General features: G+C 42.6%; 2 protein-coding genes and 1 long non-coding RNA gene across 7 annotated transcripts in view; 2 read left to right on the forward strand and 1 right to left on the reverse strand.

Annotated features, from left to right (window-relative positions):
* TELO2 (telomere maintenance 2) overlaps positions 1 to 11,637 on the forward strand; it is a 36,041-nt gene extending 24,404 nt beyond the window's left edge. For 3 of the 4 annotated variants that reach the window (XM_069108886.1, XM_069108900.1, XM_069108893.1), the window contains exons 15-21: positions 1,345 to 1,416; positions 2,496 to 2,684; positions 3,307 to 3,398; positions 4,780 to 4,879; positions 5,483 to 5,547; positions 6,187 to 6,302; positions 9,834 to 11,637. In XM_069108886.1, coding sequence (XP_068964987.1) covers positions 1,345 to 1,416; positions 2,496 to 2,684; positions 3,307 to 3,398; positions 4,780 to 4,879; positions 5,483 to 5,547; positions 6,187 to 6,302; positions 9,834 to 9,937 — 738 coding nt within the window. In that variant the 3' untranslated portion in view covers positions 9,938 to 11,637. The remainder of the gene's footprint in view (positions 1 to 1,344; positions 1,417 to 2,495; positions 2,685 to 3,306; positions 3,399 to 4,779; positions 4,880 to 5,482; positions 5,548 to 6,186; positions 6,303 to 9,833) is intronic. The other variant, XM_069108908.1, reaches the window with a different exon arrangement.
* A 392-nt stretch (positions 11,638 to 12,029) lies between these two features.
* Positions 12,030 to 27,581, reverse strand: part of IFT140 (intraflagellar transport 140) — a 179,590-nt gene continuing 164,038 nt past the window's right edge. For both annotated transcript variants that reach the window (XM_069108847.1, XM_069108852.1), the window contains 11 exons: positions 25,556 to 25,746; positions 24,426 to 24,521; positions 23,399 to 23,531; positions 23,151 to 23,294; positions 22,867 to 22,995; positions 20,025 to 20,207; positions 18,821 to 19,027; positions 17,528 to 17,740; positions 17,274 to 17,440; positions 15,834 to 15,975; positions 12,030 to 12,472 (listed from right to left, as the gene is read on the reverse strand). In XM_069108847.1, the coding sequence (XP_068964948.1) occupies positions 12,266 to 12,472; positions 15,834 to 15,975; positions 17,274 to 17,440; positions 17,528 to 17,740; positions 18,821 to 19,027; positions 20,025 to 20,207; positions 22,867 to 22,995; positions 23,151 to 23,294; positions 23,399 to 23,531; positions 24,426 to 24,521; positions 25,556 to 25,746 (1,812 nt within the window). In that variant the 3' untranslated portion in view covers positions 12,030 to 12,265. The remainder of the gene's footprint in view (positions 12,473 to 15,833; positions 15,976 to 17,273; positions 17,441 to 17,527; positions 17,741 to 18,820; positions 19,028 to 20,024; positions 20,208 to 22,866; positions 22,996 to 23,150; positions 23,295 to 23,398; positions 23,532 to 24,425; positions 24,522 to 25,555; positions 25,747 to 27,581) is intronic.
* LOC138177713 (uncharacterized) lies at positions 20,225 to 23,483 on the forward strand. The gene is made up of 3 exons (XR_011172552.1): positions 20,225 to 20,542; positions 22,757 to 22,849; positions 23,346 to 23,483. It is a non-coding gene; the product is annotated as an uncharacterized lncRNA (long non-coding RNA).

Consider the following 27,581-nt stretch of genomic DNA (forward strand, 5'->3'; position numbering starts at 1 on the left):
TCATCCCTTTAAGGAGACATTCTAGAATTTTCTAGGAATAGAATTCATTGGCCTATAGTTTTTGGACTCTTGTTTCCTTCCCTTTTTAAACATTATAGATAGTAGTTTCTAATCTCTAGTCCTGTGGCACCTGAAGTAGGCATATATTATTAGGAAGGGCTAGTTCTTCTTTTTTTTAATAAAATTTTATTGATGTCATTTTAAAATTATCACCATAATTTTCTCAAGTACCCTTCCCCTGTCCCCCACCCCCACCAAGAGTCATCCCATTTAACAGTGTTTTTCAAAGACAAATAAGGAAGAAAAAGAACAGGAAGATAATTAGTATAACTGTTTAGTACATCAGAAAAATCTGAAAATATGTTCAGTATGCCACACCCATGCATCTCCCTCCCACCTCTGTGAAGAGTGGGGTGGGGTGGACTTGGAGATGGTTTCTCAGTCCTAGTTTTTGAGCAGTGCTTGTACTTTGTAATTTTGCAACATTCACTTTTTGATTTTTTTTTGTGGTTATTCTTCCCATTTATATTGCTGTAGTCATTGTGTATATTGTCCTCTTAGCTTTGCTTACTTTGCTCTGCATCAGTTCATGTAGCTTTTTCCATACTTCTCTGTATTGGTCAGATGATAATTTCCTAGAGCACAGTAATGTTCCATTACATTCATGTACCACAGTTTGTTTAGCCGCTCCCCAACTGATGGCCATCTACTTTGTTTCCAATTCATTCCTGTCACAAAAAGTGCTGTTACAAATATTTTAGTTTATATGGGGATTTTCTGCTTATCAGTGATCTCCTTGGGGTATAAGCCTAGTAGAAGAATCTCTGGATCAAGGGTGTGAACATCTTAGTCACTGTATTTGAAAAATTCCAAATTATTTTCTGTAATGATTGTACTGATTTATAGCTCCACCAACAATACATAAGTATGCTTATTTTCCCATGACATTCCCCATAACACAAGCGCGCGTGCACACATGCACACACACACACATAAACACACATGCACACGCGCAGAGGCACACGTGTTAATTGCTTATGTATCTTGGATACCAAACCTTTATCAGAGAAATATGGTGCAAAGAGTTTTCCTATTTACTGCTTCTTGTAAAGGGCTGTTTCCTTTTTTTAAAATAATTTTTTTTCACTTTTTTTTTTTGGAGGGGGCAAGGTAGGGCAATTGGGGTTAAGTGACTTTCTCAAGGTCGAACAAGGTACCTGACCCTACAGATGTAGAGTACAATGTAAGCATGTACAGAGCTTTGCTGATTAGCAGACAGTGCCTGAAATTTTTTTGGATTGTGCAAAGCACTGGATTATGATTTCTTTTTCTTGCCACCTGTAGGTTGCACAATATCTGACTTCCCAGTTCTATGCCATGAATTACAGCCTTCGGCAGCGGATGGACATCCTAGATGTAAGTGGTACCCAGGTTTCTTTATATTCTCCCCTGTCAGTTCCAGGAGGCATGAAAGTAGTATTGTGGGAGCAGCAGATGAACAAACCAGATGAATCAGGCATTAGGGTATCTCTTTTGAACTTACTGGAGGGCCAAGTGGTAGATGTTGTCAGAGTCCAAGTGGGCAGGGATCAAAATCTCATGAGGACTTTTGCAGTTGAAACGGAGAAAAAAAAGGTTTTGCAGATACTGATTGAAAAATGAAAGAGGATTTAAGAGTGGGAGAGGTGGGTAATTTTAGATCGTGTTCTTAATAGAAAAAGGAAATGGGGCATCCAATGGTGATGTTTGTTAGTTTGTTAGTTCCCCAGGATTCCTTTAGGGATGGGAACAGAAGGGGGAGAATGGAGAGGAGCAGATAAATGAGTTGCATAGTAATATGAAGGTGCCATGAAAAAATTATCACCCTTTTCTGCATCTTCCCCCTTGTAAAACATGAGACAGAGTAGGTCACAATAATGGTTCTACAGTTAAAGTTTTGTGTTCACACCAATATTTGGCCTCTTACAAAGTATACAAGTTTCTGGAGAACAGGTATTATATCTGATATGTAGCTTGTTTGGGTCACTTTGCATCCTTGATTACATAATGTGTTAATTTTTGGAGATGAATTTTTCCCTTTGGGTCTGGGCATTGGTGCTTTTGGACTTGGTACTTGACTTTTTTTTTTTGGAGGGGGTAGGGCAGGGCAGTTAGGGTTAAGTGATTTGCCCAAGGTCACACGGCTAGTAAGTGTTAAGTGTCTCAGGTCGGATTTGAACTCAGGTCCTCCTGACTCCAGGGCCGGTGCTCTATTCGCTGTGCCACCTAGCCACCCCTTGACTTGACTTTAAAAAAAATTATTTAGTATTTAATTTTTCCCCAATTACATGTAAAAACAGTTTTTAACATTCTCTCTTCCTCCCTTCCCACCCCTCTCATTGAGAAGGTAAGCAATGTAATACAGATTATACATGTGTATTGACTTGCCTTTCATTAAAGTTGTTCTGGTCTCAGAGAGAACAATAAATTCCCTGGGGTGCTCCCTTTCCTCCCAGGTGTTGGTTCTTGCAGCTCAAGAACTCTCAAGCCCCAGGAGCCTAGAAAAAGCCAAGATCTCTGGTCCTCCTGAGCCTGGTGTCCACCTTTTGCCTGCCCCACCGACCCCCAGTCTCAACAAAGCTCCTGATGACTGGAGGAGGATTGTGGAGGAGAGACTCAAAAAGAAGACACGTCGGTTTGCCAAGGTAGAGCCAAGACCTGGGTGTGGAGAAGAGGACCAGCGAGCACATGTGTGTGCATGCGTGTGTATGTGTGTGTGTATCAGGCGCAGGAAGGGTAAATCTGGAAAGTAGCATGGCAGTAATTCTGCCATTCTAGAATTTAGAATTTTATAATGTTACAAACTGAGCAATATGATCTGGGGTTTGGGGATAATCATGCTTACATTTTTTTGTAATATATTAAATTTTTAAAAATTTCCATACATCTATATCAGTAGCACTTAGCTGCCTCCCTTGAGTAGGCTGGGCTGTTGTGGTATATGGTCTTTCTTGGTGGAGCATGAGCCCCTTGGGGAGAGAGAGGGGGATTCTTTCTGTCTATGCAGCTTCATTTGTTTTGCATACTTTCCATTTGGCACCAGTTCCATCATTTGTGGTCTTGTCCTGATCCACAGTGGCTTGAACACATAGAATCTTTGGAGTGGATATAGGGCAGATATCATGGGAAACAAAGATGTGAATTTTTAGCAGCAAAGAGACTCAGGGCAAGGCCAGTCTTGGTGAATCAGCCTTCTGCTTGGTAAGGGTCAGGTAGGGAGAGAGGAAACGGGAGGAGCTGTTCTTTAACCCTCATTCTTTATGGCAGGGTTCTTCCAGAGCCAGCATAGCAAATGGACCCAACAAGTTTAATTCTGTGGTTGGTTATTTCTTCTTCCCTCTCATTGAACGTTTTGACAGGTAAGTGGGGTTTCCTGGATTCTTGTGTATTAGAGTGAATGGGAGCCATGGAAGACATACTATTGAATTTAGTAGATTCACTGTGTGGTCACCAAGCATCTAATGTATGTAAGGCCATGAGCTCGGTGCTGATTCAAAGGTGAATAAGAAATAACTTCTGCCCGCCCATGGGTGGTAGTCATCTCTTGGCGGAAGAATAGAGGGAGGCTCATTCCAGAGTTTGGAGGCCTGGTGTTTGGGTGACTGGGCAGGATTGGCATCAGCTCCTCTCCTGTACTGATGGAGGGGTTGCTTGAGCATGTTAATAATGGTACTTTATCTGTATTTTTCAAAGGGCTTCCCATCTTTATCTCATTTGAGTCTCAAAATTATTCCCTGGATATTATCTTAGTTTAAAAATGAAGAAACAGACTGAGAGAGGAGGCAGAGTGACTTGCTGGTTGTCAGTCCTTTGATTAGTGACAGAGCCAGGCCCAGAACACAACACGTCCTCAGACTCAGAGGCCAGCTGCCTGCTACAGTGGATGAAGTGGTGGAGCCTGAGGAGTTAGGAGGACCAGGACTCCATTCCCTCTTTTACAAATGCCTCCTCCTCCCTTAGCCTCAATTCCTTCTTCTATAAAATGGGAATAACACCTTTATCATTTGCCTCATAGGGTTTTGTGAGCCTCGTAAGAGAGAAAGTATTTGCAATGCTTTGCACACTTTAAGGCATTGCAGAAATGCTGGTTATTTTCCCTCTGCTGTGCTACCTTCATTCTGCTTGTGTATGTTTTGTCTAGCTGTATTGAAAGCTGCTTTGTATCCCCTGTAGCACCTAGTAACAGAATACTGCCTTCTGTAGGCGCACTGTTAAGAATCCTTGGGAAGCCAAAACATATGAAGAAATCATTTCTTGTGGTGTAGGTCAGATGCTACTGTGGCCACTAGAGAAGTGGTTTGGTGTGTCCATAGTGGACTGAATGCAGGATAGTGGAGAGGAAGCTGAGCTTCTCTCAGTGGGTGTTCACTTTGTTGGCCCTAATACAATTGCGTGGGGAATTAGGCCACCAGGGGGCCTTATTATTTCATTACTTTTCAAATTGTTCATTCCTAAAAGAAGGAATTGGGTAGTTGTGAGTCTCTATTTTTGCTGCAGATGGTGTGGGTGTGGGCTCTGATGTGGTACAGAAAACTCACAGCTCCAGCCTTGGGGCAGCTTTTTCATTTTCTTTGCCTCATGTGATGGAGGAGGCAGACTTCAAGGAACTTTGCTAAAGGAGTTCCCAAGAAAAGCCAGTTGCTTCTCCTTGAGTAGTAGATCTAGGAGGGAATGGACCTGATATTTGGAATCAAAGTTTAGCCAGTCTGGATATGAGAACTCAGTTGTTCTCTCTTTCAGGCCTCTTGTGACTTTTGACCTTTTGGGAGAGGATTCTTTGGTCCTGGGAAGACTAGTTCACACTGTGGGAATCCTGATGTATTTTGCCATTAATACCACAGTAAGTGGAGAGGGAGGTATGAGATCTGGACCTGTTCTTGTAATGCTTAGAGTTTCTGCCTTCATCAAATAAATTGGGAAAATGGAATGACAAATCCTGATCAGTGGATGCATTGAGGCTTCAGCTTCCTTAGAAATAAAGTTCTGCTTGAAATTTGACCAAAAAATTTGACTAAAAAAATTGACTGATTACTAATAGTAATAGCATGTAAGAGGTAGGAGGGACCTTAAAAATATTTTTTCTAATGCTTTTATTTTACTAACACTAAACCTAAAGCCCAGGGACAAGAAGGACCTTGCTTACTAAGGTTGGTCTGAGCCTTGGAATAGTCTAGGAGTGGTCTCAGTTCTTAATTCCTGAGTAGATGGCTGCTTGCCTCTGAGTTCAGAGAAGGAAGTATAGGTACTAACTTTTGTCAGCTCTATCTATAGTGGGATTCAGTTATTATTCTGGAGCCTGAATAGTCTGTTAATGAATCCAGAGAACCGAATCAAAGGCCAGCCCTAGAGCCTCTCTGTAGCGGTCACAGTTAGTGTTTACCTTTTGCATGCCAATTCCATGGGGTGGCACACGTCCTAACAGCTGTGCTTTGTGTGTCTCTAGGCAGCTGTGCCAATGGGGAAGGCGCTGTTGGAGTTCGTGTGGGCGCTTCGTTTTCATGCAGATGCGTGAGTATGCCCTCTGGGAGGGGCTCTTCCTGTCTTCAAAGAATATTTATAGGGCACTTGAGATACGAGTGGTTGGGGAGAGAACTGTTTTGTGGGGGGCAGTTTGGAGTATAAGTGAGCTGCTTAAACATCATATCTTCTTCATAAACATAAACATCTTCCAGATGAGAAGTGTGCAATCAAGTCTTCAAAGGGACTGACGTAGATAAGGAACAGCTAAATCTGGGCAGTTCTAGAGGCACAGAAATATGGTCATTACTGATCTCTTTAGGGGTCCATTAAACACTTTTACCAGGTGACCTGCTGGTCCCTTTTGTAGGACCTCTGGGGGTGGGGAGCCTTCTCTGAAAGGTAGATAGTAGAAAACTTTAGAAGCCTGTACCCAACCTAATGAGAGGAGTAGAATTGTTGGAGTCAACCTTGATGGACAGTGAGGAATCTCTGCTTAGTAGAAATCTACCCTTCCTGAAGGGCCCTCTTGTGTGCCAGCCACTTTAGGACAGCATGTAAGTTTTTATTTGTTAGGAGCTTGGCTCCAACTGTAGAAACCTGACAAGGTTAAAGGCAGCACATGTAGCATGGGTGGAGAGAAAGACATTTGAAGTGGACCTAATTCATTCATTTATCACTGCGTGGTAGGTATGTGCGTCAAGGCCTCCTGTACTCCATCTCCTCCATCCTCTGGAGTGTTCCTGCAGAGCGCCTTCTAGGGGATCTGACAGATGAGCTTCTAGAAACCAGGTCCTGGCTGGCAGGTAAGCCTCACTGTGATGACTGAACCGTGCCTGGCATAGGAAAGAAGGTGACTGTGAGAGGGGCTCTTTACTGGACAACAATCTTCTGGGAAGCTGGAGATCTGGGTCCCAGAAGGAGCCGCAACCTGGGGATCAGAGTAGCTAACTGAACAAAATGTAGCAGGATTGAGCCATCAGTGGGAAGGAAAAGACTGACCCTTGAACTCAGTGATTTGGTGCTAGTAGTAAGAACTCAAATTTATATAGAACTTAATAGTTCATAAAGCATTTTCTTCATAGCAACTATGTGTAACATTAATGTCCCCATTTTACAGCTGAGGAAACTGAACCTTAGAAGGAAGTAATTTGTCCACGGTCTCCCAGGAGTAAGTACTTTTCTCAAGCCTGGGTCTCCTGAGCTTTTCCCATTCTGCCATGTTGTCATGGTCCAGTTCACACAGCGGACCAGCACACAGCATTCATAGCCACATTCCAGACACACGTGGTCAGTGCCCAGTAACAGTGACTACTGTACCCCTGGCTTGTGTTGAGTAGTTATGTTTCAAAGGAACAGGAAGTTCTGAATTCCTTGTTATTGCTGCTGTTCAAGGATTCTGTGAGTTCAATGTTCAGAGTTATTTCCCAAGACCACGGGAAGGTGGAAAGAGAAGTCCTGCCTTGGACTATATAGTCTGCTCATGTGGTGCCTGTGAAGAGGGAGGCCCTGAAATGACACACTGCTGACTTTGGAGAGGAATTCTGGGTGGGTCCGGAGGGCTTCCTTCCAGAGCAGCAGGACACGGCTGCCTGTCACCACAGGGAGTTTGTTTCCAAAATCTACCCTCTGACTCTAATAGGCCAACCTTTTTGAATCAGTATTTCCCTAGGAAATTCTTAAACCAATTCAGTAATTTGAGTGACTTAATGAATCACCTTAGAAGGTTAATTCAGAAGACATGATCTCTGAAGAATGAACTTTCACATCCGGGACCCCAAACTCCACAGACCTCAGTCCTAAAGCACAGAGCTAGGTGGTATGCCAGTAGGATGCCTGTTGCCCTCTCAATGTCTTATTTTAGGAAAAAAAAAACACAAGGATATTTAACTGAGCCTTAATGAATAGGGCTTGAATATTACTAGTTCATTTTAGGTGGTGTCACACCAGAGCCTGTGGCTAGCATGCAGAGAACTCTGGTGGCTGATTTCCCATGTGTCTTCTCCCTCACTGAGGAGACTGAGTACATCCTCCATAGATTTTCTTAACATAGACAGCCCTCCTGTTCCTTCTTCCTCTATGTCAGTCTCAAATGACTGTCTGTAGAAGAGGTATTCTAGTCCCTGAATCCATTGTTGCCTTTGTACATTCTGACTTCCCTTGGTTCAGCGTGGCCCTTTCCCTACATTGATTTAATTTGTTCTCATAAAATTTGTTCTTTGTAAATGACAGGCTTCCTGCCAGAGTTCAAGGGAGGGAATTCCCCTCTTATTCTTGGCAGGTATGGAGCCACAGGGTGACTAGGGAGAATTAAGGGAGGTGGTGGGAAGACTTGACTTCTCAATTCATGGCTTTTTGGTGCTGCCTTCCTTCCTCTAGAGTGCCCAGAGCTGTGGCAGCAGGGTTGGCACCAGCATGAGAAGCAGAGCCTTCTCATGGAACAGCTCCAGTTGGTACAGTGGCCTGGGAAGAGCACTGACTTCATTTAGAAAACACTAGCTGGGTGATGTCAGGCAAATGAAACTCACTGTGCCTTAGTTTCCTCAGCTGCAAAATGGAGATAATAATTTATTACCTAGTTCACCTTGTCTTTGTGGGGAAAGTGCTTCGTAACCCTTACAGCACTCCATAAGCATGAGTATCATCATCCTCCCTATGATGTCAGCACAGGAGATGGGAGCATTAAAGAGACATCAAGGCACTTTGTAGCTGCAGTGGGGACTCTGGGCCTGTTCTTTTGCTTCCAGATTAGTGTTGAACTGGGGTCAGAAAGCTGGAGTTAGACTGGCAAAAATAATCCCACTCCCTAGCATGAGTCCTGGCTGGGCAGGACCCGAGACTGTGTTGGGAGCATATGGCCTGTGCGTACAGGATTTCCTCTTGTGGCCTCCCTGCTGTTCCATTCTCTCCCCACTTGGACATCCTGAGTGCATCCTGGTTTTTACTTTGCCAGACTCATTAAAATCCCCTGAATAATAGCTGCCAGCAAAGATTCCCATGCATAGCTACAGGTCTAGGAGAGAAGTAGCTTTTGTGGTGAGGAGATTCTAGAGTTTATCCCAGATTTCCCTGGGTAGTTCCCCAAATTGTTTTCCTCATCCATCCTCTTCTCTTATCCCTCAATATTTGAAGTGCCTACCCTGTGCCCATTGCTCATACAGTCTGAGGCAATAGGAGCATCATCCTGAAAGGTGTCGGGCCTTTTGAGGTGGGTGGAGGATGTCCACAGAACTGACTATTCCCATGGAGCTCCACAGCATTGGCACTGAGCCTTTCACATGCCTGTGGCTGAGATGCCAGCTGTCTTCCAAGGGAAGGTACTTATGTCTACACTTAACCTGGGGTCAGGAAGACCTGAGTTCAAATCCAGTGTCAGATGCTTGCTAGCCATGTGACCCAGTTAACCTTGACCTTAGTTTCTTCAGCTGTAAAATGGCAATGATAGCTCCTACCTCCCAGGGTTGTTGAGGATAAAATGTGATATCTGTAAAGCATTTTGCAAATCTTAAAGTGCCATATAATCATCATTAGTGACAGCTTTCCATACAGTGAGTACTCAGTAAATGCTGACTGACTCTTCCCCCAGAATCAAATCAGCACAGCTAATCTTCAGGTATAGTTCAGGCTACTTGTGTTAGTCTAGGCCTCTCTGCTGCTTTAATCTCTGGTTAAGACTGACTAGAGAGGAGAGAAAGTTGGCTTATGGAAAACTTGAATTGGTAAAGCCTGCTCTATAGCCCTGCTCAGAGGAACTTTCCTTCCACTGAAGAGCCCCTTGACTGCTCAGGAAACTGACAGCTGGAGCCCTCTCCCTAACTCACACCATTTGCTAAAATTATCACGCCCTTTCTCTCCCCTGTTACCATTGCCATGATGGAAGGTAGAGTTAAGTTCTTTTTTGGTAAGAAGGTATAAATCCTTTTTTCAGAGATGGTTCTCTTGGAGTCTTAGAGACACACAGGGTTAGTCAGGAAGAATGTGTGTTCTAGCTCGAGCAGAAGCTGGGGTAGAGCCAGAGGTCCTTGTGGGCTGTTCTCAGAATTTTTTTTCAAGTTGAACTGTGATTTTCTGAGGGTTGCTGCCCATATCCAGTGGAGTTATCTGGGCTTTTTTTTCTTTTATTTCCTGAGTTTCCAACCCTAGGAGTCATTGTATTATGGAATTCAACTTCCAGGGTCAGTAGGTGGCCAATTTGTTCTGGTTTCACCAGTTTTCAAATTAGAGAGAATATTTTATCTTTGAATGCATAAGATGACGGATGGAGCCCAGCAGGAATATAGGTCCTTTCCATTTTAAGAAAAAAGTGTCATGAACATGTGATTTTGTTTCTTTTGCAGCTGTAGCAGAGAATGACCCAGATGAAGACTGTAGGAAGCTGGCCATGCAGGCACTCCTACTTATGGAAAAGCTAAAAGACAAACTCCAAATAGATTCTTCTTAGTCAATCCAGATGCCCTTAACCTGGCCCCACAGGTGGCCTGCAAGGATTTTTGGGCCATCACCTGGCTGGCAAAGAGGAAGGCATGGAAGGCTTCACTGAAAGCCAGGGAGAAACAAGAGCCTGGCCTGACATCTGGGCTTTGTAGTAGCAGCCAACTCTGTGAAATATTGATATCCGGAACTAAGTGTACAGATGCAGGAAAACGCAGTAGAGTTGCTGTCTTCCTCCCCTCCCCCTGCATACTGAATATGCTATTTTTAGCCTGGCAAGTTTGAGTCTTCAGCTAAAAATACAGCAAGCCCTGTACAGCCACTGCCTCTGTATGAAAACAGCAGGAGCAGAGAATTGGTCACTGATGGCTATGGAAGGAGTCACCTACATGCCTCAAGAAGCAGGTCCAAGATTTCTCTTACTGTTTCATTGAATCCGAAAAATGTTTGTTTATGAAGCAAAAAAAAGAAGGGTCTTAGCAGAGACTTACCTTCTGTGAAATTTCTTCACATTAACAAACCCCCACAGCCACCAGGCTTTTTTGTTGTAAGAGGAACTGAAGGGGAAGTAAAGGAATGGGACAGAAAGGAATGGAAAAGCAAGATGAGGCACTTCTGATTCAGGATTAGTTCTCTGAGTGAAGAGACCCTCTCCAGGACTGGATCTGAAGATTGTGTGGAGGCCCCTGTGCCCCTTCCCCCGTGTAGACTGACCTCCTACTCTGAAGCTGCTTTTCTTCTCCCATCTTCTCTTTCCCAAAGGCACAGCTGTAGGACAGGATAAAGGCTCTCCTCTTTGCTTGCTCACTTCCCCACCCAGGGCAAAATTCAAGGCCTTGAAAGGGATGGGTATGTTTAGCAAAGATGTAGGCCCTGTGTCTGTGCAAGGCTTGGCCCAGGTTGGTTTTCCTAAAGTGGTCTCTGCTGCACACCCATGGGGCAAGCTTTGCTTGGACTGGACTTGTTGAAGTGATCACCTTGCTAGGCTAATTTCTTGTCATTTTCATTCCATGGCACATTCCCCAGTTTATAGCTAAAGCACTCTTTAAGTGTGCTGCAAAGGAGAGGACTTTGTGATGACCCTGAGAAAAGAGAAAGGGTCTCTCCAGCCAGAACTAGAATGGGGCAGGGGGAAGGGATGGGGGCACCTAGCTTTCCACATGTCATACAGGGGGGGATTTGATGGATTCTGGGACTCACCACCTTCCTAGGGTAACCTTGCTAGAGCTGCCTATTAAAGAAGCTAATCAGAGGCTAGCAAAGGTTCCCTAGACATAGCTGAATTCATTTATCATGAGATTTCTTTGTGCCAAAAGATTCCAGGGAAGGGATTCAGAGCTAAGGAAACACCAATGTGGGAAGCAGCGCTAAGCCAGCCACCCCTCCTGCTGGAGCACAGAGCCTCACGTCTATCATCGTCCGTCCCCTCCCCCTTCCTCCCCCCGTACGAGGAGATCCCACTGGAATTGCCAGTAGAGCTTCAGCTCTGCCTTGGTCTTACGTTGGTGTAATAGAGAACTGGCCTTGAAGTCGGGAAGAGAAGGATTCGAATCCTCAGACATACTGACTGGCATCTCAGGCATGTAATCTAATTTCTGGTGATCCAGGGCAAAGCTGGCAGACTTGCCAGCAGAGGGCCCAGCACAGCCAGAACCAGATGAAAATGTAACCAGGGAACATTTAACAAAATAAAAACGTAATGCACCATCATATTCATTTGTGATTTTTCAAGTCATGTCACCCACAGGGACCTGTTTCTGTTTCAGTTTGACACCACTTCCCCAGGCAGCTCTTAAAAGAGTTTAAGGTAGAGAGAAGGTTCTGCCCTGTATTAGTAGAGGGAGTTTACTCACTTGAGAGTACCTTCTACATATGATGAAGCCACAGGTTCTGTCCCCAGTCCTATCTTTTTTTTTTTTATACAGAATTGCTTTGTGCCCTTCACCCCCACAGCTGGTTGAACCCTAAAAGACCATATCATTCTGTTCCTTGGGTACTTTTCATCCTAATATAGAAATGTCAGGAGGGAAGCTAAGATTGTGAGGACTGGAACCCAGATGGTGTGTATGTGGGCCATGAAGTCTCTCATCCAAAGGCAAAGATTTGGAGGCATAAAGGTATAAAAACAACTTTTTAAATATAAAATCAGAATTTTTAAAATATGGAAATTTAAAAACAAAACAACCACCACTACCAGCAAAGTATTCTTCCCTTCAGGCAGCTCCCCACCTGAACTTTCCTAGTAATTGCTGCTGCTCTTTCCCCAGCAAGGAGTAGCTTTTTCAGCTGTAGGAGTACACAGGTAAAGCAAGCATATGATGTGCTATGCTCTGCGCAGTCAGGAGTCATCCTCCACCTCCTCTATCACTTCCTCGTCTACCTCCTTGCCATCTTCCATGCTGTTATGGTGGATTCGCTCCGGCATGATGCAACTCAGTGGGATGCCCAGTCCTCGATGGACTGCATCCATGGTCCGCTGGTTCACGTAGTATGTCAGGTTAGCAGATGGAAGCCTCTTCCGGATCTCCTCAAGGTATTTGTAGGCCTGTGTCAAAAACAGCTAGTTATTTGCCTTCCACCATATCTACCACAACTAAGGCAGGTTTAGATGGTTACATACTCAAACCACAAATGAGTAATCTTCCCTGTGTATTATGCTAACATGAGCAAGAGCCCCCCAAGACCCTATTTGCTGTAGTAGGTTTGGAAAAGAATTCAGAGGCCCTGCTGAATGGGGCGAGAATGGTTTTAGTAAATATTTTTTAAAAGAATGCAAGAACCATAGTTGTACCTAGGAGTTAGTGTGAAATTACTAATTAGATTTTGTCAAGAACCTGTAGTGTCATGCAAGTTATTAGTGTGACATGCATTAATCTTTCAGACTCAATGGTCAATAATCAATTCAGTGATGGCTGTATCACCAGATCACTAAAAGCTGCTGAATGAGTTTGAGAACCTGGTTTTTATATACTTATTCTGATACCCTCCAAAGCTATATTATATGTAATATATAATAACTATATATGATAAATTTTCAACTTCTTTGTATACCTACCTACCTACTATTCTGCAGATTTATTATAAACAAGAAACATTGTACTGCAAGCAGAACTGTATTAATGGCTCCTGAGGGCTTGGATAAGTAAGAGCACAATTATGTAGGATAGTGGAGGCTTAAAACCAAATAGGAAGGGGCAGCTAGGTGGCCGGCCCTGGAGTCAGGAGGACCCGAGTTCGGTTCTGGCCTCAGACACTTAACACCTACACAAAAAAACTAGCCCTGTAACCTCGAGCAAGTTGCTTAACCCCAATTGCCCTCCAAAAGACAAAAATAAAGAAACACAAAAAACAAATAGGAAAAGATGTCTTGAGGGCACAGACCTCTAGGGTTCCTGCTCTACCCCACTGTGGATCTGCCCTAGTATACATATTTGTTCAGGTAAAATAAAACGGCCTTTTAAAAGTTCCACTTGGAAAGGAATATTTACTGGACCTCATCTGCTGTTTCTTTTTTTTTTTTAGCAATCGGGGTTAAGTAACTTGCTCAAGGTTACACGGCCAGTTATTTCTGGGTGTGGTGCTGAGTGCCTGAGCCCGGGATTCGATCTCCAGGTCGTCCCAACACTGGAGCCGGTGCTCTTACTTGCTGTGCTACCTGGCCGCCCCTCATCTGCTGTTTCTTAAAAAAAGACTCACAATATGAGAATTGGTTTTTTCCTAACCAATCAACCAACATTTTAAAAATATCTATGTTTTATATATATATATCGCTAGGGGGCTGCAAAAATTTTGAGTCATTGTCCTAAATGAGTTTATAATCTGGTAGGGAATATGACATGTGTTTGTGAAAATATAGTATGTGTTGACAAAAAACCTAATTATTAAAAGAGTTTAGGAAAGGAACATCATTTCTAAGGAGGTAAGACTGAAGTGAGACTTTATATGCTGGATGGGATTTATGCAGAGAAGAATAAGGATGTGGGTGTTAATGCATGAGAAAAGATGTGGTATAACAGGATGAAGTGCATTTAGGAGACATTTGAATAGACCAGATTATGTACAGTTCAGGGCTCCTGTAGGCCAGAAGAGGGAAATAATGTTGGAGAAGTAAGTCAGAAACCAGATCATGGAGTGACCTAAATGTCTGCATCTCATTTTATAGAATGTAGAGAAACACTGAAGATTTTTTTAAAATCTTGATAATTCTGTTTCAATATATCAAATACCCCCAGAATACTCCCAAGTGAATATCCCATATTATAAAATTCCCCCCCAAAATTAAACAAAATAACAAAAGAGTAATTGTGATTGATAATGCATACATGTAAGCTCACATTTCAGTATGTTTCCATTTGTTAAAACGAAAGGATGGGTGTGGGCTTTATAAATTAACATACATGTTCAGTGTATTTTATTTGAGTTGTTGACATTTAAAGTTATTTTCATTTACATAGTTGTAGTAACATTGTTCTTTTAACTTAGTTTCATTCTTAACCAATTCATAAAGTGAATTCATATATATGTCATTTGTTATGACTTCTATTTCTTTTTTTTTTTTTTTTGCCTTTTGGAGGGCAATTGGGGTTAAGTAACTTGCCCAAGGTTACACGGCTAGTTTTTTTTTGTGTGTTAAGTGTCTGAAGCCGGAACCAAACTTGGGTTCTCCTGACTCCGGGGCCGGCACATTACTCACTGTGCCACCTAGCCACCCCTATTTCTTTATTTTTACATGCCAGTTTGTTTAGCTATTGCCCAATTAGGCTTATAGTATGTTTCCAGTTTGTTGCTTTTACAAAGAGTGTTGCTAGTGTTGCTATGAATATTTTTATAGCATAGGTCTTTTCTTATTAATAACTTCCTTGGGATATAAACCCAATAGTGAGATTACTGGGTCAAACATTTCTAGCACAATTTCATCTCTTGTTTTCATAGATCCACTAGTAGTAGAAAAAGTGCCTGTTTTCTTTCATCTCTATAGGTGGTATCTCAGAGCTATTTTAATTTTCATTTCTCTGATTATGGGCTATTATGAGCATTTATTTTAAAAAGTGCTTATATCCTTTTATGTTAATCTGTTAGCAAATGGCTCATAATATTAAAATTTATTTCAATTTCATTAAGGATATTTTTTTGCAGATGTCTGTTAAAATCTGTATCTTATTCCGGCTGTATTTATTTGTACAAAAGCTTTTGGCTTTTAAAATCAATTGTGTGTTTTATAATATTCTCTCTGTTGTTGCTGGTTACAAATCCATTTATCCCTTGTCACAACTATGAAAGACAACCTTACATTTTCCTATAATTCTTTAAGAGTGTGACTGTTAAATTTGTTTTTCTATTTGGAATTTATTGTGTAAGCTGCCTGTCTAAAACTTTTTGCCAGTTTTGGAAAACCCAGTTTTCCCAGCAGGTATTGTTAAAATAGAGTTCTTTCCCTGGCACTTTGTGATTTGTGTTATGTCAAAGATTGCTATAAGCATTAACTTCTATGGCTTGCTTACCTAATTTCTTACACTGAGCAACTTTTCTTATCCATTACCAGAAAGTGTTGATAATTACCAGTTTATTATAGGATTTGAAATCAGGCAATGCCAAATCCCCATTATTCCTGTTTTTTCATCATTTCCCTAGATACTCTTGATATTTTGTTTCTTCTTATGAATTTTTTCAGGGACTGTTTTTGCTTTTCTATCCCAGCACTTAGCATAGTGTCTTGCATATATTTAGTGCCTAATAAATGTTTATTGATAAGCTTATTTGGAAAACCAGAATAATAGAAATATATTCACAAGAATATTGGAATACCTTAGGTCAAGATCAGTTTCAACTCCTACAAATATGACCATCAAAACCAGCAAATTGCCTATATAACCTTATGAAGAGGAGTCTACTAACTCAGCACATACCATCTGGTATTCCTCCATTTGCAAGTAATGTTCAACAAGGAATCCATAGACATCCCCTATCCGGATAGTACTGTCCAGATCTGGCTCTTCTAGGAGAAGCTCACATTGCTTAACTGACTCTTTTGGGTCTTCTGTGTAAGTCCTAGTGAGAGGAAAGGGTCATTCTGAATCCCACATTCCTAATAAAGCAGATAAAGAGACCCAAATTCCCCACCCGGTTTGGTTTATAAAGCATGCAAAATCTTACCAGGTAATTGTCTCTAGGAGTAACTTTCAGGCCCTAGATAAAGTGTAACTGTCTCAGAGCTCCCTTATGAGTAAACTACTTTCTTTATGAATATAAAAGTGATGAGGTAGATTTTTAAACAAACAAATCAATATTAATATGCTCATGCTCTGCTTTAATGAGTATTCACCTTCAAAGACCATTGCAGCCATGCTGTAATTCTTCAAAAAATTCCTGGCAATCCTCCCTTGGGAGAATCTTTCAGAGCTATTTTCCAAGCCCAATATTCTAGTCCACTCTTATTTTGATAAAAAATGCCATTCAAAGCTCACTTTTGTAGCCAGAGCTTGGTGTTATAGTGGATACAGTGCTGGGCCAGGAGATATGATGACTGGCCTCAGACACATACTAGTTGTATGACCCCAGGCAAATCCCTTAACCTCTGTTTGCTTCTGTTTCTGCATCTGTCAAATGGGGATAATGTGACAGCACCTACCTCTCAGGGTTGCTTTGAGGATAATTATAAAGCACTAAGCACAGGGCCTGGCACACAAAAGGTACCATATAAATATTAGCTATTACTATAGCTATTATCAGATCTGCCCCCCAAATCACATCTGCTTCAAAGGACAAAGATTTATCATCAATGAGGATTTCTATAAAAGAATCTGCTGCTGGCTCTGGAGGTGATTACCATGAATAATTTGAGCAAGGGCTGGAATAAGTTATGTGGTTTTGAAAAGGTATTTATTCAGCAGAAAGATATGAAAAACCCTAGTGCTGTCTTTGGTTTTTGGTAGAGGGGCTCTCAGTGGTCATTCTCAATGCCAGCATTCAAAGAATTTCCATTCTATATGCAAGTGGCCAGCCAGCCCCTGCTGGAATCTCCCAAGGAAGGAGGACCATATGGCCTCCTGAGGCAGCCTGTTCCCCTTCTGCTTTTGGGGGGAGGAAGGGGAGGCAGGGCAAGTGGGGTTAAGTGACTTGCCCAAGGTCACACAGTAAGTGTTAAGTGTCTGGGGTCAGATTTGAATTCAGGGCCTCCTGACTCCAGGGCTAGTGCTCCACCTAGATGCCCTGAGGTTTTTCTTAATATCAAAATTAAATTTATCTCTCTGTAACTTCTGGCATTGCCTCTAGTTTGGCACTCTGGGTCTAAAAAGAACCAATGTAATTCTTCCTGTGATTCTGTGGCATTCCATGATAAGAGTTACCTTCGGGCTTGGATGAATCTCTTCACAAGAGTCATCTTACTTTGCAGCTGCGCTAGTTTGGTCTCTTGCTCCATGGGACTCTTTGCCTTGGCTTTTGAAAGGCACTTGTAGGCCTCAGTCAGTGCTCCATGGGCTTTGTCATAGTTTTGGTACTCATCAATCTCCACCTGCATAGATAAAGCCAACCAAGAATGCATGAGGTGTGGTCTCCCATATTCCCTATATGCCCAAGAAAATGGAAAGAGGGTATGTACCTGGGCACAGGCATCATAAAAGCCAGCCAGAAGGTCCAGGGCCCTCCCTTTGGTGTAGAAACTGATGATGTTCTTCATAATCTCTGGTTCTTTGCGCCAATCCAGAGATTGTAAATAGTTGGCAGCCATGATATAAATTTCTTTTTGCCTAGAGACTCCCGCAAAAAATACAATTTTCTCAGTGTCCCCAGACTTCAGCAGGGCTCTCATGGCCTGGACAGAGGTAAGATATCAGAAGTCAACATTAACATGATGGGGCTGTGAGATAAGATAACTTGAATGGAAAGTTAATCTCAAAAACTGTAGGGTTATTTCTTTTGCCTAGGTAGGTAGGGCAGATCTCGATATTCTGTACTAAGGGTGAATTGCTTCATTGTTCTCTGACACATGCTGGCAGGAGAGCCACATAATTTCTCACTGATCTTGCAATTCACTTGATACCCCAAAAAAGAGAAGCTCTTTCCTACTGCCTGCAGAGATAAGCCACAATCATTTCCTTACCACCTAGCATGTGCATGTGCCAGAAGCTCTGCCAGATTCAGCAGGCAGCAAGAAGTGAATCATCCTGTTCCCAAAGAACTTTATCTCTATCAAGGGAGGCAGCATCTACACATGGAACAGAATCATTGCAAGGTGGGGGATGGATTGGGAGGGTCAAGAAAGGTTTTGTGAAGATGGGGGGACACCTGAGCTGAGTCTTGAAGGAAGTGAGGAATTCTCTGAAGCAGAGAAGGAAGGTACGCATTCCAGCTGTGAGGGATAACCAATGCTAAGACACTGGGATGGAAGACAGGGTGCTAGGATTGAGAAATAAAAAGGCCAGTCTGGCTGAACGGGAGAATGGGAGAATGGGAGTAATGTTTAAGACTGGAAAGATAGGGCGGAACCAGATAATCATGTTATTAAAAGAATTTATATTTTATCGTGGCAGCAACAGGAACATTGAGAGTTTATTTAGCTGGGATGTAACCTGATCAGATCTGCACTGAGGGAAAATACCTTGGTAGCTGTGGGAAGGATATACTGGAGTGGGGAGAGACTTGAGGCAGGAAGGTAAATTAGGAATCGGGTAAGTGGTGATATGGCCTTGAACTAAGGTGGTAGCTAAGAATGGGGGGAAAAAAGGCTGTGGGCTAATGCGCTTTTTCCTATTTATACTTGAGAGAGAGGCTCTGTGGCTATCTTCAGTATGGCCCCTGACATCTGAAAGCCCTTTAACACCTGTAACCCAGCTCCCCCAGCCCCCTTAGCTGCCCTCTCACACTACCATCCCCAGGCCGGGGCCAGCTTCACCTTCAGCTTATTCCCCGCCTGTGTGTACTTCTTGGTAGCCAAGTGGTAGTTGCCTTGCCGCATACAGCAGTTTGCAATTTGTTCCAGCAGTTCCCGACGTGACTCCTCAGAAAGGTCCTTAGAATCTTTAGCGACCGTCATCTTCTCTGCCATCTCCTCAGTGATGATCATGTTTTGCTCTAGGCAGAGCTGAAGGGCATCCTGGTACTGAAACAAAACCACGGAAACCAAGATGCTGTTGTCACTTGTGGGTCATTGACTACAACAGCTGCTTTGGGACAGAGTGGGCTCAGATCTGCCTTAGTCCTTCCTTGGATCTCTGGGCAGGCCTGGGTACTCTTCTCTCTTTTCAGAAAGAGCAAGTTTTATTGGTTGCTCAGATGGTGATTAACCTTGATAGCTAAGTCTCTGAGGGCTCTGAGGGAAAAGGTGTGAGCTGTAGGTACCACCAAGACCTGGCAACATGGTGGGACCCTCTCCACCTCTGCCTAGCATGTATCATGGTAAAGCAAGCTCATTTTCATTGGAGGAAGATGTGAAGTCAAGGGTATGGATTTGAATGAAATAAAACAAAAAATCTGGTGAAATAACCCCCCCCCAAAAGAGAGGAAGGGAAACAAATTGCACATAAGTGGATGAATCACAGAGGAAATTAACATATCAGAAGCTATAAATGCAAAGGTATTGCCCATTTGTGAATTATTTTCAGTGTAGATGTGAGAAATGAGATTTTTTTCAACTTGCATAAGCTAATTATGTTTAATAAGCCATATAAAATCTGTGTAAATTTTTTCCACTTGAAAAGAACTTAAAAAAAATAATTCTTATTGCTCACTGGCTACCATGTGAGGTCATAAGTATAAAGTATACTTGCTTACAGTTGCAGTAGTGAGCTCTAGGAACACTGAGTCAAAAGGAATTTATTTTCTGTTCCTCTTTGTACTTTAGGATGGGGTCTCCCTGGCTACTTCTTTGGATGGTAGCCATGTAAGGATATTTGTCCCTTTATAGCCACAAATAAGAGTGCATTTTAATTGTGGGGTAAAAAGGATGAAATTGGAGTCTGAAATGTGACCGAATCTACAGGGAGGTATGGGCCAGAGGCTAAAGATGAGGACAGTTCTTTAAATAATGAGCCGACTTCCTTTCTGTTCTCTTATTTCATATCTGGGGGCTTAGGAGGGGCTGGAATGAAGGTACTTACTTTCTTGGCTGCCAACAACAGTTCCACTGCCTTCTCGTACTGACTGTGCTCAATGAAGAAGTCAGAGCAGCGAGCTAGGAGGGCTGGGTCTGACTTCTCATCCAAATCCTCAGCAATCAGCTGCAGAGCCACAAACTGCTGGGTGGCAAATGCTAGTTCCAAGGCCTTGGAAAAGTGGCCAGCCTGCAGAACACAGAATAGCCCTTTGAGCTGGTGTTCCAAGCACTCAGCAAGCATTTATGTGCTAGGCACTAGAGATACAAAAACAAAAATAAAAAGTCTCTGCTTTCAAGGAGCAGGGGAAATAATAAATGTACGTGTGTGTGTATGTATGTGTGTATCTATGTCTGTGTCTACCTGTCTATCTACCCATCAACCCATCTAGAACTAATTCAAAATAAATAGAAGATCGGGAGGATGTTGGCTGTCAGGAGATCAAGCAGTGCTTGAGAAGAATCCAGAAGGAAGAGCAGGCTTCTGAGACAGAGGAGAGGAGAGCACTGAGGAACAACAAGGAGGTGAGTTTGTCTAGACTGCAGAGTATGGGAAGAGAAGAATTGTATTCTTAGGCTCAAAGGTGGCAAGGGGCCAGGCTATGAAGGGCTTTCATTGCCAAACAGCAGTTTATATCTGATGCAATAAGAAGCTGCAGGAGTAGAGAAGTGACGTGGTCAGATCCCTTTGGCAGTTGTGTGGAGGATGGGCTGGAGTGGGGAAAGACTTGTGGAAGGGATATCAAGGAGAAGGGACAAGAGCCTAAAGAAGGGTGGTGGCTATGTGAGTAGAGAGAAAGGGATTTAGGCAAGACAGACTGAGGAAGTATAAATGAGACATGGCAACCGTTTGTCTATGTGGAGTGAGGAGTGAGGCGTCAAGGATAATTATGAGGACTGTCAACCTCAGTGGCTGGAAGGTCAGGCTCTCCCTTGAGAGAAATAGGGAAGTTTGGAAGATGGGTGGATTGGGAGCAGACGAGGCTGAGCTCTGTTCCAGACATGCTGAGTTTGAGATGTCGTGGGGATCCAATTTCATATAGGCAACTGGTGATGTGGAACTAGACCTCAGGAGAGAGCCTAGGGCTATATAAAGGATCTGGGAGTCATCAACATAGAGATTATATGTGGACCATGGGAACTAAGGAGGTCATCAAGTGACAGGAGAGAGGGAGGGAGAGAGACAGAGAGAGAGTCCAAGAGAGAGCATTGCGGAAGACTTTAGGGGACATAATATGGGTGATGAAACAGCAGAGGAGACCAAGAAAGAAAGAAATTGAGGAGAACCAGGAGGAAAGAATGTCACAAAAAAAAACAGAGAAGGGAAAAGTATCCTGAAGGAGAGGGTGTTCAACATTAAAAGATGCTGCAGAAAGGACTGAGAAATTAGATTTGGCAAGTAACTTTGGAGAGAACAGTTTCAGATGAGTGATGAATTTGGAAGCCAGGTAGTAAAGAGGACAGAAGAGAGAGATAAGGAAAGGACAGCTTTTTTTCTCTGAGTTTGGCTTAGAAAGGGAGGATACTTTGAGGAGCTGGTAGGGTTTAGTGAAAAAATTTTAAAGACTGGGGAGACTTATAGGAAGCAGGAAAGAAACTAGTGAATAGGAAGGGATTGAAGATTAGAGAGAGGAGGGATGTTTGAGGTGGGATGATCTCCTGAAGAAGACTGAGATGGGATCAAGGGCAAATGGCCTTGGAGAAGGGCCACCTCCTTATCAGATCTTGTAGAAAAGAAGGAAAAAGCAGATGATGTCAAGAGGTTTTGAGATGAGATGAGAGAGCTCACAGGGTGGGAAGAAGGAATAAGGAAAAGCGTAAGGAGAGAAGAAAAGCTTTGGCACAGCTTCTGTGGGAAGTAGAAGAACAGTTAGTGGAAGATGGAGAACAGTTAGTGAGCAGTAAAAGGATTGCCTTTCTGCAAGTGAGCATATAGTTGTTAGATAATGTAAATGTATAGTGGATCTTCTCAATCTGGTTGCATGACATGTTTTGCACCAGATGAATAGAAGCAGAAAAAGCAAATGGTCAGAGTAGTCCAGGGTTCAGGTCCGACAGACACTATCTGTGATAGGACAAGGGTACAAGGATTTGAGAGTAGAGGACAAAGTAGAGTTAGCTGAACTGGTTAGAGGGTGGACATTAAAAAAGTGGAAAAGTAAAATGGTCTCAGAAAGAATGGGGTGGATAGAGATACTTAAGGTCATGGTGAGGATGAAGAATAGGTTTAGGAGAGCAAACAGGGAGAGATAGAATGATAATAGTTTTTCATCAGATAGAGCATGGGTTCTTAATCATTTTTTGTCACTGACTCCCTTGGCAGTATGGTAAAGCCAGCCCCTTTCTCAGAATGATTTTAAAAACATAAAATAAAATATATAGAATTAAAAAGAAAATTAATTATATTGAAAAGAGATATCAATTTTTTTTTTAAAAAACAACTCCACAGACCTAAGAACCCTCCAGCTATATGCATGAAATAGGCTGAGGTACTGGCCCTCCATGGCTGGAGACTGCAGTCCACATGAGTTTGTGGCTAGGAAAGCCACTGTGGGGCATGAAGGATGGAGAGGGGAGGGATCAGGGAGGAGCTGACTGAGGGAAAAGGAAAAGGGTCCTTGGAGAACCTCGAGAAGGAAAAGGGTCATTTGGCTTCTATTTCAAATTCTTCTTGCTAAGCTCAGTCATTCTTCAGCTCAAGTGAAAACCAGTGCTTTTACCACTGTCACCCTACCCTAGCTATAGCTCCCCAGACACCCAGAGGACCTGAAGTTAACTCGGGGCGCCTGAACACACCAGAAGTCAACATCCTCCAGATCAGTTCAGTAACAGGTAGGCTCCCCACATACCTTGTGATACAACATGACTGCTCTGTCCATTTGTTCTCCCTTCTCCTCATAATATCGTGCTGCCTCAATCATGTCTTCCGGGGAACTCAACAAAGCCAAATTCATCAGCTGATCATCTAAGTTGTTCTCCTGGAAAGAAGAGGAAGATAAGTCTCTGAGTAAAGTTTTCTTATCTGACGTAGTCTAGCTTCTCCATGGAGAGAAATCCTCTAATGATATATCTATACTACTCTAAACATGTTTCTGAAAGAGTCTTCACCCTGGTCAGGCTCTTGGGCCCTTACCTTACATAAACGGATGGCATTATTAAAGGCCTGGGCCCTGGTGTAGAAGTGGACAGCCTGTTTGATTTCCTCTTGGCTTTCATACTGACGGGCCAAATGATATGATGCTGCCCAGTTCCCTGTTTCATTGGCTATTTCAGCAGCCTGCAAAGAAATCCACATTAAACTTATTGGCTTTGCTTTTTACCTACACAGGGTCAAAGAGCTCCCCATCCCAGCTCTCATGTATCTTTCAAAAGTGATCTTACCTTCTGAATGTTGCCTTGGAAGCAGTAAATGCGGACAAGAGAGAAATAATCCTGAGCCAATTCATAATACCGCAGCGCTGAGTCCATGTCTGCCTGGCTTTCTAAGTACTGAGCCCACCACTTCCACAGACTCCTACAAAGCACAGAAAGACCACATTTTGCATGTTTTTGTCAATGCAATCTAGTCCTGGCCTCCCAGACTCATCTGAAAATGAAGCCCCTGTAGGCTTCAACTTATTGCTTCAAAAACACTCCAATAGGGGTGACTAGGTGGTGCAGTGAATAAAGCATTGGCCCTGGAGTCAGGAGGACCTGAGTTCAAATCCAGCCTCAGACACTTGCCATACTTACTTGCTGTGTGACCTTGGGCAAGTCACTTAACCCCAACTGCCTTGCCTTCCCCCCTCCAAAAAAAAAAAAAACCAACAACCAACACTCTAGGATAAATTTCCCATCCTTAGGGGAAATCTCATAGCTTCAAAATGTGGGTCACCAGCTTTCAGTGACAAGAGGCCTAAGCTCAGGTTCTGTTCCTTAAGGGCTTATCTTCACTGCTAGGGAGTCACACTGTCATCTGTGAAGCTCTACAGGTGACATGAAGAAAGATGTTAGAAGCCACAGAAGAAAAACAGGCTGGATTTCTGTATAGTTACTCTCTTTGTTGGAAGCCACATTTCTGCATCAATCCCAGACTGTTCTTCATATTGCTGCCTGAAATCATGGAAGATGGCTGAGAATGTTGTTCTCACCGCCCTGAGAAAATCTCATTTGAAAAGAACATCTTCTGTATGAGAAGCTCTAACTAGGTCCATTTACAGACTTAAGATAAGACCTAAAAACTAAGTCTCTCAGAACAGACTCTATACGTTCTTCCTAGGCCTCATGCACACTAGGCTCTAAGTCAGAAGTTAGATCCAAATCACAATGACAGAGAAAGCCAGCTTCCATGACAGCCGCAGTCAGGCTAGAAACACTTCTGATTTCTCAATACCCAGACCTCCAGGGGCAGGCCAGCGAGAGGACTTACTTGTCTTTCATTTTATTTATGTAAATCTCCAGAGACTGCAGATCTTCTGAGAGCATCCTTGGCACCTCAAACCTATGTGTGTCTGATTTCTCATAGCTGTTCAGAATACAATGACGAAAGAACAATGAGATCTGACACAATAAGTGTCATCTGAAAGTGTTCTACATCCATTACAAGACCTACTCCTTACCACCCCTTGTTGCTCCCCAATAACAATAGAAGAGAAGTAGAAAATAAATTCAGCAGGAAACAACATAAGCAAATGCAAGTGAAGACTTGCCAAATGCTTGGACGTTGGTCCTTAGGTCTGTAGCTCTGTTAGGGATTTTTCAGGACTGTCAAGTCAATGACTATATTTAGGCCCAGCTTGTTACCGTGCTCAGGACACTTTATGCTCATCATGACTCACAAATGGCAATGAATCAAATCATAGAGGGAAGAAGCCCACTTGGGAATCAGCTGTTCTACTTCTGGAAGTGAATAGCTTTCTGAGCTTTGGGGAAACACTATAAAAGGTATGTTCCCAAAACTGGGCAGCTTCTCTCACAAAAAAAAAAATATCAAGTTCAATAAATGATAAAACAATTAAAGTGAACTGATAGGTTAATTCTATGACTTCAGCCATTCTCAGAGCTCATAAATAAGATGTTCAGCTGTGTATTCTTTGGCCTATTTGAAAACTGAATTGTATCATTTGTTAAAATGCAAAAAAAAAAAAAAAAGGAAAGAAAGAAAGAAAGAAAAAGGAGCCATTAATTCTCCAGAAGCTCCTAGAAAGTCAGAGCTAAATCTGCAGTGGGAGGGTTAGGTTTAAAGGCAAAAAGAATGATTAGCCTACCACATGAAGTTACAAATTCTTCTGTAGTGCTTTTTAGTTCTCTTGTGATCTTAGCATATGGTATCTGTATCAATGGACACCATTCCTTGATAATATTTATGGAAATCTATCTCATCAGGGTACAAATGGAGAAGTGGAAGGCCAAAGTTATTAATTAGTTAAGTGCCCCCAAATTCCAGGATTAGTCTGAGGAAGAGCCAGGGCACCCACATACCTTCACACGCTTCCCTCCTGTGACCCCCCACCCAAAGGCAAACCTTGAAACCCCACCCCTCCACTAGTGATTACTCACTAGCTCAGTGCCAGACTACAATCTGCTGTGGCTTCCAAGTGCTTGGCATAGTTGTAGTAGGTGGTACGGAGGTGAACTCGGTCATGGGTCTCAGCTATTTCCACAGCTTTCTGCCACTGGTCTGAAGCCTGGTAGAATTTGTTCAGTAGGTCATACCGTTTACATTTTTTGTACAGGTGTTCTGCATCCTCCTGGGAAGGGAGGAGAGGGAAAGAAGGGGAGAAAAGGGGGAAAGGGAGAGAGCGAGAGAGAGAGAGCGAGAGCGAGAGAGAGAGAGAGAGAGAGAGAGAGAGAGAGAGAGAGAGAGAGAGAGCGAGAGAGAGAGAGAGAGAGAGAGAGAGAGAGAGAGAGAGAGAGAGAGAGAGAGAGAGAGAGAGAAGCAATCAAACAGGAGGGGCAAATTTTCCCAAATCATCCTACATGAGAGAACCCCTGGTATACAAAGGGAGGAAGGTCACATAGTTTGAATACATGGATCAGTACTTGAGTCTATTATTCCTTCCCCTTGAGGAGTTGAAAGTCAAACTATGTCTAGCACCTTGCTTTACACAGTGGACACTTAGAAAATAATTACTGAACAATAGTCAGCCAGTTAGTAACATGCTAAGCCCTAGGCTGAAGAAACAAAAGGCAGTCTTTGCCCTGAAGGAACCTATAACAGTCAAGATGAAAATACAAATAAATTCAGAATACTTAAAAATAAAAGTATATATAATCACGTTACTGATAGAATTGCTTCCTGTAGAAAGATCTGCCACAAATAGATATTTAGAGGATATTCACAATAGATAAAACATAAAATTAAAAGCTAAGCCTAATGTGACATTGTTTTTACAACAAGATGCTGTGGGAAGTAAGAGGGACTCAGTTGTGAATAAATCCCAATGCACTTAAAAAACAAATATCCCAGAGTCTACCTCACCTTTAAGTGCTTACCCTGCCTTCCTGCCCCTTTTTGTTCAATATCTGTGAAGTTCACAATTCCTTTTTTTTTCCTTCTTTATACTCTATTCCTTTATTTATTTTTTTAGGGGGGAGGGAGGACTATTATTAAGTTTATTTCACCACAAAGGTTATTCAAATACCTTATCAACAACTTTGGGGTTATTCTTATTGTTGTATCTACCTAGACTGCTATAATAAATAACCTGTTAACTGATCTTCTTGCCTCTATCAATCAAAATTGATCTTTGCCAATCCATCTTCGCCCAGCTGCTGAAATAATCATCCTAGTGCACAGATATGTCACCCAAATTCCATTATTATCTGCCTACAGAGGGCAGTTAGGTGGCACAGTGGATAGAGTGCTGGCCCTGGAGAAGGAAGAGATATCTTCAAAACCAGCCTCAGACACTTACTAGCTGTGTGACCCTGGGCAAGTCATTTAACCTTGTTTACCTCAGTTTTCTCATCTGTAAAATGAGCTGAAGAAGGAAATGGAAAATCACTCTGGTATCTTTGCCAAGAAAACCCCAAATAAGGTCATGAAGAGTCAGGCATAACTGAAAGCAACTCTAAAGCACAGCCTATAGAATAAAATACCAATTATTCAGAGGGGCACTAAAGGCCCTCTGCATTCTGGCTCTAGCCTACTTTTCCAAATTCATTTTGTATCACTCACCTTCATGCCCTGTATGTTCCTGCCATACTGGACCAGTAGCTGCTTCCTGATCTCCTCCTGCACTCTTCTGCCTTTGTTCATGTGATGGGAGCAAGAGCCTGACCCCTATCCCTCTGCACAAGTTAAGGCAGTTTCCCCCTAAAAGGTACTGAAACCATTGCCAAAATTTTGTTGGCTGGCCATGGTGTAGTCCACATGGGGTAACTTTGACAGATGTATTTACTGAATATCTTGCTCTTGTCATGGTTAAGTCAATCTTCTTTTGTTAACTACTAGACAATGTATGTTGATTTTTTTTCCTCTGCAAGCAGCAATTGCATTGTCAAGAGCTTGTTGGTCACTCCTTTTGGTAGGCTTACAAGCTTGCTGACCAGATTAGTTTTGATTGCAAAACCTAGACCAGCT

Source organism: Petaurus breviceps, unplaced genomic scaffold, assembly GCF_028583685.1.
Source record: "Petaurus breviceps papuanus isolate PSGF00001 unplaced genomic scaffold, PetGlider_PUasm1.0 138, whole genome shotgun sequence".
NCBI lineage: Eukaryota > Metazoa > Chordata > Mammalia > Diprotodontia > Petauridae > Petaurus > Petaurus breviceps.